Raw genomic sequence first — 15247 nt, 5'->3', positions numbered from 1 at the left:
CTTGGTCATTAGGCTAAAGCTGAGGAAAATCTGAATGGGATACTAATAGATGTTAGTGCTGAAAAGGACATTAGATCAAACCTATGTCCACCATCCTATATATCTAGCTTGCCTTGACAAAATCCTATCCAATAACTGTAACTCAGGAACATAGAGTTTTCTGGGACTCAGGAACATGGAGTCCTAGAAGCAGAAACTTCAAGCTGTACTGCCTACAGGTGTCCAACACTTGCTTTTAGTTCTTACCACATGAATATTCCTGGGGATTTTGAATTTTCCCTTCTGAACATAAAAGGAAAAATGAACAGAATGCCTTTTACCAAGAATAGTCTCCTGAATTATATTTTTTATTTCTGGCCTAAAGATTATGAAAATCAGAATCCTACCAGAAAATAAACAAGAGTGCTTTCTGTCCCAGCCTCAGTACTTGAGTATTTCTCTGCACCTTGTAACAGTTCCAACCAAGGTTATGAGGGAAATAGACGAATCTAGACTTTCTCAAGCACCAGAGTGCATCTACCAGACTTTTCTCATGTATCAGCTTCTTATAGCTAATTTTACAAACCACTTTCCACTTGTTAATTATTGGAAAAACAACTTCCTAGTGGAGACTTGGTCTACTCAAAAAGCAAAGCAACAAGAAAAGTAACATAAAGACATTGTTGGATGTGCCAAAATCAGGCACTGGATCATCTCACCAGCAAAGGGCCATGTTCTGATTCCCTTTTCCAGTTACACAGTGAAGAAGGAAGAACAGAGATGACTGTATAGCAATAAAAGATTAAAAAATTGTCTAAGTGTCTCTAACAAGCCAACTGATCAACCAAATCTCAAATATGACAGACCTGTTGAGCATTCTTGTTGCAACAAATGTATTTTTGTATGAAGTTAACAAATCTTTGATCTCTTATGTTTATTTTTGCTTTGAACAAGTCCATAAATGAAGTGATGAATTCATGATTTTCAGAAAGAATAGGGTAAATGAGAGAACTAACAGAATGAGTTAGGAAATTCTTTCTTCAAAGAGCTCAGTACTGATAGTGATTCTTGTCCTGCCTAAAGTGAGATGCTATGGGGAGGCTTGCTGGTCTCCTGGCAGCCTTGATCGACTTGGTCCACTGGCACCATTGGTCCGTGAGGTAGTACATGCTAAGGAATGGAACATTGAAGTGGAAGAGTCACATCACCATAACTTCTTGACCTATTGATATATTAGGCCATCACTGATGAAGCATGGAGATAATGAACTTCCAGATACTTCTCATGTGTTGTCCTCTCCTTGCACCAGCCGTGGGTTTACATCAGAAGATGATAGTAATTATAACTCACTCTGCAGTTAGGAGAGTTGTGGATCAATGTTTTAGCTGACATTTCTCCTATAGCGTGCAGCTGAAATAAATCCCGTAGTCAGTAACACCAGGAAAAGAGTTTCTTCTTCCACACGTTTAGGGCATCTTTGATTTCCTTGTTCCGCAAGCTATAGATCAATGGATTTAGCATGGGGATTATAACAGTGTACAAGACAGACGCCAGCTTGTTCTGGCTCGAGGAGCCGCCAGAATCTGGGTACATGTAAAGAAAGATGCCCGAGCCGAAGAAGAGGACCACTGCTGTCGTGGGAGGCACAAGTGCTGAAGGCTTTGGACCGGCCTTCAGCTGAAGTGATCTTCACAATGGTGGCGACAATGTAGCCATAGGATATCATGATAACCAAGACAGACATGAGCCCAAAGATGACTGTGAGCACAGATGTCATGACTTGAAAGAACAAGGTGTCCGAGCAGGATAAGGCTAGCAGTTGGGGCAGGTCGCAGAAGAAATGGTTGATGATGTTTGGTCCACAGAAGCGGAGCTGAAGTAAGGCACACAACTGAACGAATGAGCCAAGGAATCCAGTTATACAAGATCCTGCCACCATCTGCACGCAGAGAGGGGGACATGGTTGCTGTGTAGAGCAGAGGGCTGCAGATGGCGACGTAGCGAGCATAAGCCATGGCTGCCAGCAGACAGCACTCAGTCAGACCCAGGCGAGAGAACAAGAGGTACTGCACGGCGCACCCCAGAAAGGAGATGAGTTTATGCTTCCTGAAGAAGTCTGAGAGCGTTCTAGGAGCTATGGTGGAAACATAGCAAGTGTCCAGCAAGGACAGGTTACTGAGGAAAAAGTACATAGGCGTGTGCAAACGGGAGTCCATCCTGATGAGGACGATGGGCCCCAGGTTCCAAGACACTGTCGCCAGGTAGATCCCTGGGAATATTGAAAAGAGGACAGCAGTGAGCTGTGGAAACTCAGAGAACCCCAAGAGAATGAACTCTGTGATTGTTGTACTGTTCCTTCCTCCAGCCATCACCCTTGGGTGGGGTGGGGTCCTCAGATCTGTAGGAAAAGGATAAATCTTTAAGTCAATTGTTACCCCAGTGTCCATGGGAAGAAACTGCCTTCAACCCACACCGAACACAGAATCGAGGGAAATAGTGAACAATCTTAAAAGCAATAACCCTGGTTAACTTTGCCCCTAACTGATCGTTCTGTGTGCCGGAGTTCCCACATGTACAAGAGGGCAGCCCAGGGAGCTCAGCCTGGCGCTGTGATGGCCCAGCAGGGCAGGGTAGCAGACGGTTGAGGAGGCTCAGGAGGAAGGGATGTATGGACACAGACGGCTGAGACCTGCTGTGCAGCAGAAATGAAAACCGCATCGTGGAGCAGTTATGCTCCAATTAACTTTTTTAAATTTAAAAAGAGGATGTTACACTTTTCAATATTAACCCACCTACCTATCACAAAGACAAAAGAACGTATAGTGACGTTTGGAAAGCCCTTCTTAAAAGATGGGTGATTTGGTGGCTCAGACAGTAAAGCGTCTGTCTGCAATGCAGGAGACCTGGGTTTGATCCCTGGATGGGGAAGATCCCCTGGAGAAGGAAATGGCAACCCACTCCAGTATTCTTGCCTGGAAAATTCCATAGACAGAGGAGCCTTGTAGACTATAGTCCACGGGGTCGCAAAGAGTCGGACACGACTGAGTGACTTCACTTCTTCTTAAAAGATACTTGGGAAATTTTAGGATATTATTAATGAGATTATAACTCCTGTATTTAGTTTAGTGACTAAAAACACGGTCTTAGATACTACATAGGTGTTCTGGAGTGTGACTCTGCCAACTGTGAGCTTTATGACTCCAAACAGATTGGTCTCCTTCTACTTAATTGACTTCATCAGAAAGCTAGAAAAATAATTATATAACTTATAATGTAATAACTTTATAATAATGTAACTTTATATAATGTAATAACTTATTTATTATAAAAATAATAAATAACTTACCTCATAAGATTTATTTGAAGTTAAATTAGGTCTGTTTACATACAGTAACTGCTGTAGATAAAGTAGTGTACAAAGCAGAGTCAATACATAATATCTTCTTAATATCATTTTGAAGTATCCATTTGGTTTGTGAGAAAGTTTTTTCAGTATTTATTTTTATTAATTTGGCTGTACCGGGTCTGAGTTGCAGTACGTGGGCTCTAGTCCCCTGACCAGGGGTCAAACCCAGGCCCCCTGTGTTGGGAGCGTGGCGTCTTAGCCACTGGACCGCCAATGAAGTCCCTGGGAGAAACTTTTAAAGTGCGAATTTTAAAAGGCTGGTCACACAGATAAGACTCAGACTACAGTGTGGTTAATTTGAAATCAGTAAAAAAATTATGATAAATAACATAATTGGAAATTAATTACATATTTGTAAACTATTCAGGAGTCAAATAATAAATTGTAATAAAAAAAGGCAGGGCAGGGACTGACATGCACAGGCTTCTCTCTAGTCTTTCTGCAGCTCAGTCTTCCCAGACTGAAAATAATTTCTCTAAAGCAGAGCTTCAGCCGTGGCTGTCCATTAGAACCATCTGGCACACTTTCTAAAGCCCCATTGATCAAACCGATTAATTCAGCATCTCGGAGGCTGGAAGCCAAATATCAGTATTTGCTAAAACTCTACAAAAGATTTCAATGTGTACTCACACTTCAGTGTGCATAAGACAGTGAACTGTTGGGTTTTTTTTTTTTTTTCCAAACTTTAAGCTTTTTACTTTGTATTAAGATATAGTGGATTAACAATGTCATGGAACTTTCAGGTGATCAGCAAAGGGACTCAGCCATGCATATACATGCATCCACTCTCCCCCAAGCCCATCCAGGATGGCACGTAACACTGCACAGATTTCCCTGAGCTGTACAGTAGGTCCTTGTTGGTTATCCACTTTAAATGTAAGAATGTAGCTCTATCTTAGGAAAGCAAAACCATAATCGACACCTATTTTTTGTAGAACCTCCAGCGGCTCAGATACTCGAGGGCACACATTTGTTGAAGGAATCCCACGGCTTTTGTAAGAACCTGATGCTTCCAAATAATATGTTATCATTATGTCCATTGGTGCATAAATCTTCAAATGATGTAAAACCACAATAGATTTTCTTTAACATTGGAAAGCAACCACACTTGTGGGACAAATAAGGATTTTAAGAGGCTCTTTTATTCACTGAAATATCATCAGTCCATTATAAGGGGAAATTGTATATGTGGGGAAAATGTCTATTATAGAATGAGAAGCAGAATTTGATTTTGTCTAAGATGATGGATGGAGTTAAGGTGGGAAAAATACCCAGAGTGTTTATGTGGGCAGCTACTACTTGTCCTTTTGACCTTTGCTAAACCAGCCTTGGGAACCAGGGTATTCAGAAATCCTGAGACTAGCATAAGCTCTTGGAATCTGAGGGTGCTGCTCTCAAGGAGGTTGATTTATGATGGGACTTTCGAGCTTCCCTGGTGGCTCAGAGGGTAAAGCATCTGCCTGCCATGCAGGAGACCCGGGTTTGATCCCTGGGTCAGGAAGATCCCCTGGAGAAGGAAACGGCGACCTCCTCCCACCTCCTCCCATGGACTGAAGAGCCTGGTGGGCTACAGTCCAGGGGGTTGCAAAGAGTCGGACATGGGATGGGCCTAATGTAGCCTGTCTCAAGTTAGCAAAGAAAGTGTGTCCTGTCTTTAATAGCTGTTTTCTCTTTATTATTCCTTGCACTCAGGGAAGGAAAAGAGAAGGAAGAAAGGGAGGAAGGGAGGAAAAAAGGGCAGAGGAAGGGAGGGAAGGGCAGAGGAAGAAAGAGGAGAGAAGCCCATACTGAGAAAATTCAAAGAACAAACTGACCCACTTACATGAAGACTCACAATGAGGTATATTTAGCTCACTGAGTCCTCATATTTGAGGTAGAGGATATATTGTACCCTTTAAGCCCTGCTGCTGCTGCTGCTAAGTCGCTTCAGTCGTGTCTGACTCTGTGTGACCCCATAGATGACAGCCCACCAGGCTCCCCCATCCTTGGGATTCTCTAGGCAAGAATACTGGAGTGGGTTGCCATTTCCTTCTCCGATGCATGAAAGTGAAGAGTGAAAGTGAAGTTGCTCAGTTGTATCCGACTCTTAGTGACTCTAAATGAAGTTAGAAACAAGAGTCTTCAAAGTGTGAAATAAATGTTGATTCTTACTGAAATCCTTAGGCAATGTCAAATGAGGTATGCTCATTTTAATTATGAGAAGAGTCCAGATATTGACAGACTTAGAAAATCAACGATAGCTTTTAGAATGGTAGTGTTAGTGCTGATCGCTCAGTTGTGTCTGACTCTGCAATCCCATGGTCTGCAGCCCGCTGAGCTCCTCCGTCCATGGAATCCTCCAGGCAAGAGTACTGGAGTGGGTTGTCATTCCCCTCTCCAGGGGGTCTTCCCGACCCAGGGACTGAACCTGGGTCTCCTGCACTGCAGGCAGATTCTTTGCCTTCTGAGCCACAGTATCATAAATATCTACCTTTTTGTCTCTGTCTTCATTAATGATAATGATAGTAGATACTTATTGAACACTTACTGTCCCAGTCATTCTTTTAAGACACATATTAACCCATTTAATCCTCACTACAACTCTATTTTAACATGAGACCCACAAAGTTAGGAATTTGTGCAGGACCCCAATGCTAATAAGCAGCAGACTTGGAAACCCACTCAGGTAAGCTGGCTCCAGGGCTGGTAATGTAAAAATCATACTATTCTGCAAATTTTGTGTCTCCTTCCCTACAATTGTTATACTAAATGAAGCAAGTCAGAAAGAGAGGGACAAATACCATGTGATATCACCTATATATGGAGTCTAAAATATGATTCAAATGAATTCTTTTATGAAACTGAAACAGAGTCAGACATAGAAAACAGTCTTATGGTTACCAAAGCGGGGTGGGGGTATAAATCAGCAGATACAAACTACTGCGCACAAAGAATAGATAGATAAGGCCCCACTGTGCACCACAGGGAATATACTCACCATCCCATAATGCACCATAATGGCGAAGAGCTTGTCTATATGTATAACTGAATCACTTTGCTGAATTGTTTTGCTAACACGTTATAAATCAACTACACTTTAATAAAACATAATAACATAAGTAAATAAATAAAACTTTGTGTCTCTATCTTAATTTTCTAGTCATTTTTATAGCACTGTTTCATTAAATTTAAAAGTTGTTTACTGTTTCAAGATCATTTTAAAAGTATAAACAAAGAAAATCAGAAGAGTTGGGTCAAAAAGCCACACTGGCCCAGTATAAACTCGAGCTAAAGTAAGTCATTTCCCACATCAGCTACTGCAATGATTAATACCCCTCAGGTCTGCAAATATGGCAGCCAAGAATAATTTTTGATATTTTTAAAGGTGGGTAAAATTGTATATTTATGCCAAATAACACCATCAAATTGCTTTGGAATAAAATCACAGCAAGCCCTCTGGAAGTGAAAGTCGCTCAATCTTGTCTGACTCTTTGTGCCCCCATAGACTATACACTCCGTGGAACTCTCCAGGCCAGAATACTGGAGCGGGTAGCCTTTCCCTTCTATAGGGGATCTTCCCAACCCAGGGATCGAATCCAGGCCTTCTGCCCTGCCAGCGGGCTCTCTAGCAGCTGAGCCACAAGGGAAGCACAAGAACACTGGACTGGGCAGCCTGTCCCTTTTCCAGCAGATCTTTCCAACCCTGGAATCCAACTGGGGTCTCTTGCATTGCAGGCCGATTCTTTACCAACTGAGGCACCAGGGAAGCCCCTCGAGCCCCTCTGGCTACTCTCTTTCAGACTAAGAACAGTTTCAACTTTCTCTGATGAATATAAGCGGAATTAGGGAGAAGCACAGTACATTTGGCTCCATCGTTTACCAACTTCGTGATTTTTGGCAGATCACTTTATCTCTGTGGCTCTATTTCTTCATCTGTCAGGGAGAATTTATCACTACACAGGGGGCTTGTGAAAACCTACTAGGTATGTTATACAGGGCTTCCCTGGTGACTCAGTGGTAAGGAATCCACGGGCCAACACAGGGAACATGAGTGTGATCTCTGGTCCAGGAAGATTCTACACGCTGGAGAGCAGCTAAGCCTCTGCACCGCAACTATTGAGCCTGTGCTCCAGAGCCTGGGAGCTACAACTTCTGAGCCCATGGGCCACAGCTACCGAGCCCACGGCCACAATTTCTGAGCCCACATGCCCTAGAGCCCATATTCCACGAGAGAAGCCTCTGCAACAAGGAGCCTGCATGTGGCAGCTAGAGAGTAACCCCCACTCACCACAACTAGAGAAAGCCCTACAGCAACAAAGACCCAGCACGGCCAATAGACAAATACAATTGGTTTTTAAAAACATGTAGTAGAGTGCTGGGCTTCCCTCGTAGCTCAGTTGGTAAAGAATTTGCCTGCGGTGCAGGAGACCCGGGTTTGATTCCTGGGTCAGGAAGATCCCCTGGAGAAATAAATGACAACCCACTCCAGTATTCTTGCCTGGAAAATCCCACCAACAGAGGAGCCTGGAGGGCTACAGTTCATGGGGTCTCAAGAGTCGGACACGACTTAGCAACTAAACCACCTACAGAGTGCTGGTCACACAGTAAGCTCTCCAAAACTGGAGTTGTTACATTAATAATGAACAACCATAATGATTATGCCCCCCAAAGTATTTACTAACTGAAAATCTTCGACAAGGGAAGACGGAGTATTTGGTGGTGACAGCTTGGGGCTCCTCAGCCCAGCTTGGAGGCGTCTTATCCTACCTTGCTCTCACCACCCACTTGCTAATATCTGATATCCCACATCAGACGCTCTTCCTTAGGCTTAAACACCTCAGTTTCTGTTATAATTCAAATAATCCCATTGGGATAAGGGAGAAGAAGCATGGTTACTGCGAAAAAATAAAAACAGCCGCTGCACCTGGGTATGCGAAGTCTCTGGGTTGAGTGCATAGGAGAGCAAGGTTGCAAGAAGGAAAACAGAACGCGCCAGCTGGTCCCATTCTGATGTTACCCACCCAGATATTCTTGTAGATTTTCTGCCAAGCGTGTCTTGGCAGAATCTGGGAGATGCTGCTGCTACAGCGGCCTTTTCTTGGACCTGTATCTTGATGACACTCTAGATGCCCAGACATGCAGAGTTCTTTCAGGAATCAGAGGACATGGATGGAGTATGAACATTCTGGATGGAGAGCTTGGCTTCCCTAGGCTCCATGCTTTCAGCCTTGGCTCCTGCTAATCCCTGCTGTAAGAGAGGCGCTTCCAGCTCAAGATTCCCTTAAATGTTTCCTTAGGGTCCAGTGTGAAGAAAGAGGAAGCAATTAACAAAAAAACAACACTCTCAGTTAATTATTCTCTAGAGTGCCGGATGAAGGAAGAAATGGAGAAACGATCCCAGCTGATTCCGTTCCTCCATATTAGCACAGACACCTCACAACCTTATGGAATCAAGCTCCAATTTTCCTTTCTAGATTTTTAGTCATGAGATCTGAAAGGGGCTCTCAATGCAGAGTGATCTTATTATTCACTATCAAAACTGGATCACCTTGGTCATGAGAAGGAGTTACTAATAATCATATAGGGACAACAAGCATTAAGCAGCATTGGCCCAGGCAAACCAAACTGTATGGTCATCCAACATTTGCACGCCTTATTAGAAGAGTCATTCAGTGTAGTTGTGGCGATTATGTTCTCCGTCTCTGGGTGGAACTGCTTGGATTGAATTCTGACTTAGTTACTTACAAGCTCTGTGACCTTGATTCTTTGACTTAATCTCGCTGTGTCTCAGTTACTTAATCAATAAAACGGTTGCAAGCCTGGATGGGAGGGGAGTTTGGGGGAATGTATATGTATGCCTGAGTCACTGTATGACAGCATTGCTAATTGGCTCTACAACCTATATAACCCAGAGGTTATATTGCCTATTCCCTTTTAATACCCAGATTTAGAAGGCACAAATGTATCCAACCTGTGTCCAGTGCTTTACCTGGCTCGCCTTTCCAAGTACTTATAGAGAGCTGTGAGAAACGCTTACAGATCCTACAAATTCCTCCTGGTTGTTACTTGCTACTCGGTGGATTTTTTTTTCTTTTTCTGTTTTTTTTTTTTTAATTTTAAAATCTTTAATTCTTACATGCGTTCCCAAACATGAACCCCCCCCCCACCTCCCTCCCCATAACATCTCTCTGGGTCATCCCCATGCACCAGCCCCAAGCATGCTGTATCCTGCGTCAGACATAGACTGGCGATTCAATTCTTACATGATAGTATACATGTTAGAATGCCATTCTCCCAAATCATCCCACCCTCTCCCTCTCCCTCTGAGTCCAAAAGTCCGTTATACACATCTGTGTCTTTTTTCCTGTCTTGCATACAGGATCATCATTGCCATCTTTCTAAATTCCATATATATGTGTTAGTATAAAGAAAAACACCAATACAGTATACTACTCGGTAGATTTTCAAAGGAATTTCTCTACTTCTACTTTCCTCTCTAGTGAGTGAATCCCACTGGGGTTTGCGCTGATTGTTTAAACATGGCTTCTAGTTTTAAGCTTGTGCACCTGCCATATGAAGGGTCCTTTTTCTCCCTCTCCTTGCCCTAACACTGTTCACTGCAACAAGACAAGACGGCTCTTGCTGGAGAATGTATTCGTGCCTGTTCTAATAACAGAACAAGGCGGCAGAACAATTACGTAGATATTTATTCTCTCCTAGGTCACAGACACAGTCAGCATTTTGTGTGGAATAGCGGGAGTGAGCAGGGTTCCCCTGGCGGCTCAGCGGTAAAGAACCCGCCTGCGATGAAGAGGCGCAGGAGACAGAGGAGGGTTGGGGCCCCGGGTGGGGGCCGCCCCCTGGAGGAGGGCATGGCAGCCCACTCCGGTATTCCTGCCTGGAGAACCCCACGGAGGGAGAAGCCTGCGGGCTACCTCCCACAGGGTTGCAAAGAGCTGGGACAGGACTGAAGCGAGTGAGTGTGCACGCACAGAGGGAGTGAGCACGAGGCAGGACACAGTCAGACCCTGCCCAAGTGAGATGCATTAGAAGCCTTGCAGGTTGGCTGTAACAGCAACAACTGGGTCTATAACAAAAACAAACAAAAACCAGAAATAGGTGCATCCCAGCATATCTGAAGTGAGCTATCTGAAATCGATAACAATTTCACTGCTCATCCTCCTTCAATGTGGGAGATCTGGGTTTGATCCCTGGGTTGGGAAGATCCCCTGGAGAAGGGAACGGCTTCCCACTCCAGTGTTCTGGCCTGGAGAATTCTGTGGACTGTATAGTCCATGGGGTCACAGAGTCAGACGTGACTGAGTGACTTTCACGTTCACTGCTCATATCTGTTCATACCTCCTGTAGTTCAGTTGTTAAGTCATGTCTGACTCTTTGCTACCCCATGGACTGCAGCACGCCGGGTTTCCCTGTCCTTCACTGTCTCCTAGAGTTTGCTCAAACTCATGACCATTGAGTCAGTGATGTTATCTAGCCATCTCATCCTCTGCTACTCCCTTCTCTTCTTGCCCTCAGTCTTTCCCAGCATCAGGGTCTGAAAAGAGTCGGCTCTTCCTTTCAGGGGGCCAAAGTATTGGAGCTTCAGCATCAGTCCTTTCAGTGAATACTCAGTGTTGATTTCCTTTAGGAGTGACTGGTTTAATCTCCTTGCTGTCCCAGGGACTCTCAAGAGTCTTCTCCAACACCACAGTTCAAATTCTTTGGTGTTCAGCCTTCTTTATGATCCATTTCTCACATTTGTACATGACTACTAGAAAAATCATAGCTTTGACTCTATGGACCTTTGTCAGCAAAGTGATAATACACTGTCTGGGTTTGTTATAACCTTTCTTCCGAGGAGCAAGCATCTTTTAATTTTGTGGCTGCAGTCATAGTCCGCAGTGATTTTGGAGCCCAAGAAAATAAAATCTGTCACTGTTTCCACTTTTTCCTCATCTATTTGCCATGAAGTCATGGGACCGGAGGCCATAATTTTAATTTTTTTTAATGTTGAGTTTTAGGCCAGGTTTTTCACTCCCTCTTTCACCCTCAAGAAGCTCCTGAGTTCCTCTTTGCTTTCTGCCATTGGAGTTGTATCATCTGCATACCTGAGGTTGTTGATACTTCAAGCAATCTTGATTCCAGCTTGTGAGTCATCCAGCCCAGCCTCTGACTGTCCAGTTCCACTGTTACAATACGGAGGCTCTACTTTGTCAGGAATGAGATGCCATCCCTTCCTCCCAAGAGGGGAGGTACAGTCAATAGGGCTAAGAAGCAAGTAACCTTCCTTACCCCAGCAGCTAGATCTGAGGTTCCATATAATGAATCTTATCCCTCCTCAACCAGTTTCAGATTTCCTGCACTCTTAGCCATTATTTCAGATGGTCTAGGTTGCTTATCTTTATCGGGCCCATCTTTGCATGAAATCTTCCCTTGGTATCTCTAATTGTCTTGAAAAGATCTCTAGTCTTTCCCATTCTCTTGTTTTCCTCCATATCTTTGCATTTATCCCCGAAGAAGACTTTCTTATCTCTTCTTGCTATTCTTTGGAATTCGGCATTCAGATGCTTATATCTTTCCTTTTCTCCTTTGCTTTTCGCTTCTCTTCTTTTCACAGCTATTTGTAAGGCCTCCCCAGACAGCCATTTGGCTTTTTTTCATTTCTTTTCCATGGGGATGGTCTTGCTCTCTGTCTCCTGTACAATGTCACGAACCTCATTCCATAGTTCATCAGGCACTCTATCTATCAGATCTAGGCCCTTAAATCTATTTCTCACTTCCACTGTATAATCATAAGGGATTTGATTTAGGCCATACCTGAATGGTCTAGTGGTTTTCCCTACTTTCGTCCATTTCAGTCTGAATTTGGCAATAAAGAGTTCATGATCTGAGCCACAGTCATCTTCTGGTCTTATTTTTGTTGACTGTATAGAGCTTCTCCATCTTTGGCTACAAAGAATATAATCAATCTGATTTCAGTGTTGACCATCTGGTGATGTCCATGTGTAGAGTCTTCTCTTGTGTTGTTGGAGAGGGTATTTGCTATGACCTGTGCATTTCTTGGCAAAACTCTATTAGTCTTTGCCCTGCTTCATTCTGCATTCCAAGGCCAAATTTGCCTGTTACTCCAGGTGTTTCTTGACTTCCTACTTTTGCATTCCAGTCCCCTATAATGAAAAGGACGTCTTTTGGGGGTGTTAGTTCTAAAAGGTCTTGTAGGTCTTCATAGAACCATTCAACTTCAGCTTCTTCAGTGTTACTGGTTGGGGCATAGACTTGGATAACTGTGATATTGAATGGTTTGCCTTGGAGACGAACAGAGATCATTCTGTCATTTTTGAGATTGCATCCAAGTACTGCATTTGGGACTGTTTTGTTGACCATGATGGCTACTCCATTTCTTCTGAGGGATTCCTGCCCGCAGTAGTAGATATAATGGTCATCTGAGTTAAATTCACCCATTCCAGTCCATTTTAGTTCGCTGATTCCTAGAATGTCAACATTCACTCTTGCCATTTCTTGTTTGACCACTTCCAATTTGCCTTGATTCATGGACCTGCATTCCAGGTTCCTATGCAATATTGCTCTTTACAGCATTGGACTTTGCTTCTATCACCAGTCACATCCACAGCTGGGTATTGTTTTTGCCTGGGCTCCATCCCTTCATTCTTTCTGGAGTTATTTCTCTACTGATCTCCAGTAGGATATTGGGCACCTACTGACCTGGGGAGTTCCTCTTTCAGTATCCTATCATTTTGCCTTTTCATACTGTTCCTGGGGTTCCCAAGGCAAGAATACTGAAGTGGCTTGCCATTCCCTTCTCCAGTGGACCACATTCTGTCAGACCTCTCCACCATGATCCACTCATCTTGGGTTGCCCCAAGGGCATGGCTTGGTTTCATTGGGTTAGACAAGGCTGTGGTCCTAGTGTGATTAGATTGACTAGTTTTCTGTGAGTATGGTTTCAGTGTGTCTGCCCTCTGATGCCCTCTTGCAACACCTACCATCTTACTTGGGTTTCTCTTACCTTGGGCATGGGGTATCTCTTCACGGCTGCTGCAGCGAAGTGCAGCCACTTCTCCTTACCTTGATGAGGGGTATCTCCTCACCACAGCCCTTCCTGACCTTCAACGTGGGATGGCTCCTCTAGGCCCTCCTGTGCCCGTGCAGCCACCGCTCCTTGGACGTGGGGTTGCATGCAAAGCTGGGCTCGATAAAGGACAGAAATGGTATGGACTTAACAGAAGCAGATGACATTAAGAAGAGGTGGCAAGAATACACAGAAGAACTATACAAGAAAGATCTTCACGACCCGGATAATCACGATAGTGTGATCACTCATCTAGAGCCAGACATCCTGGAATGTGAAGTCAAGTGGGCCTTAGAAAGCATCACTATGAACAAAGCTAGTGGAGGTGATGGAATTCCAGTGGAGCTGTTTCAAATCCTAAAAGATGATGCTGTGAAAGTGCTGCACTCAATATGCCAGCACATTTGGAAAACTCAGCAGTAGCCACAGGACTGGAAAAGGTCAGTTTTCATTCCAATCCCTAGGAAAGGCAATGCCAAAGAATGCTCAAACTACCACACAATTGCTCTCATCTCACATGCTAGTAAAGTAATGCTCAAAATTCTCCAAGCCAGGCTTCAGCAATATGTGAACCGTGAACTTCCAGATGTTCAAGCTGGTTTTAGAGAAGGCAGAGGAACCAGAGATCAAATTGCCAGCATCTGCTGGATCATGGAAAAAGCAAGAGAGTTCCAGAAAAACATCTATTTCTGCTTTATTGACTATGCCAAAGCCTTTGACTGTGTGGATCACAATCAACTGTGGAAAATTCTGAAAGAGATGGGAATACCAGACCACCTGACCTGTCTCTTGAGAAATCTGTATTCAGGTCAGGAAGCAACAGTTAGAACTGGACATGGAACAACAGACTGGTTCCAAATAGGAAAAGGAGTACGTCAAGGCTGTATATTGTCACCCTGCTTATTTAACTTCTATGCAGAATACATTACGAGAAATGCTGGACTGGAAGAAACACAAGCTGGAATCTAGATTGCTGGGAGAAATATCAATAACCTCAGATATGCAGATGACACCACCTTTATGGCTAAAAGTGAAGAGGAGCTAAAAAGCCTCTTGATGAAAGTGAAAGAGGAGAGTGAAAAAGTTGGCTTATAGCTCAACATTCAGAAAACGAAGATCATGGCATCCAGTCACATCACTTCATGGGAAATAGATGGGGAAATAGTGGAAACAGTCTTAGACTTTATTTTGGGGGGCTCCAAAATCACTGCAGATGGTGACTGCAGCCATGAAATTAAAAGACGCTTACTCCTTGGAAGAGAAATTATGACTAACCTAGATAGTATATTCAAAAGCAGAGACATTACTTTGCCGACTAAGGTCCGTCTAGCCAAGGCTATGGTTTTTCCTGTGGTCATGCATGTATGTGAGAGTTGGACTGTGAAGAAGGCTGAGCACCGAAGAATTGATGCTTTTGAACTGTGGTGTTGGAGAAGACTCTTGAGAGTCCCTTGGACTGCAAGGACATCCAACCAGTCCATTCTGAAGGAGATCTGTCCTGGGATTTCTTTGGAAGGAATGATGCTAAAGCTGAAACTCCAGTACTTTGGCCCCCTCATGCGAAGAGTTGACTCACTGGAAAAGACTCTGATTCTGGGAGGGATTGGGGACAGAAGGAGAAGGGGACGACAGAGGATGAGATGGCTGGATGGCATCACAGACTCGATGGACATGAAGCTGAGTGAACTCCGGGAGTTGGTGATGGACAGGGAGGCCTGGCATGCTGCAATTCATGGGGTCACAAAGAGTCAGATACGACTGAGTGACTGAACTGAACTGAGGTTGCTTATCTA

The 15247-nt window shown here is 43.9% G+C and overlaps 1 protein-coding gene across 1 annotated transcript; it reads right to left on the bottom strand.

Annotated features, from left to right (window-relative positions):
• LOC102191259 (olfactory receptor 1440-like) lies at nt 1408-2348 on the bottom strand. The gene is given in 3 exon segments (XM_013969949.2): nt 1408-1615; nt 1617-1940; nt 1942-2348. Coding segments are annotated over 3 exon segments (939 nt in total).

Source organism: Capra hircus, chromosome 15 (assembly GCF_001704415.2).
Source record: "Capra hircus breed San Clemente chromosome 15, ASM170441v1, whole genome shotgun sequence".
In the NCBI taxonomy this organism is placed as follows: domain Eukaryota; kingdom Metazoa; phylum Chordata; class Mammalia; order Artiodactyla; family Bovidae; genus Capra; species Capra hircus.
The sequence above is the reverse complement of the archived record's forward strand: the minus strand, read 5'-3'. Positions and strand labels throughout refer to the sequence as shown.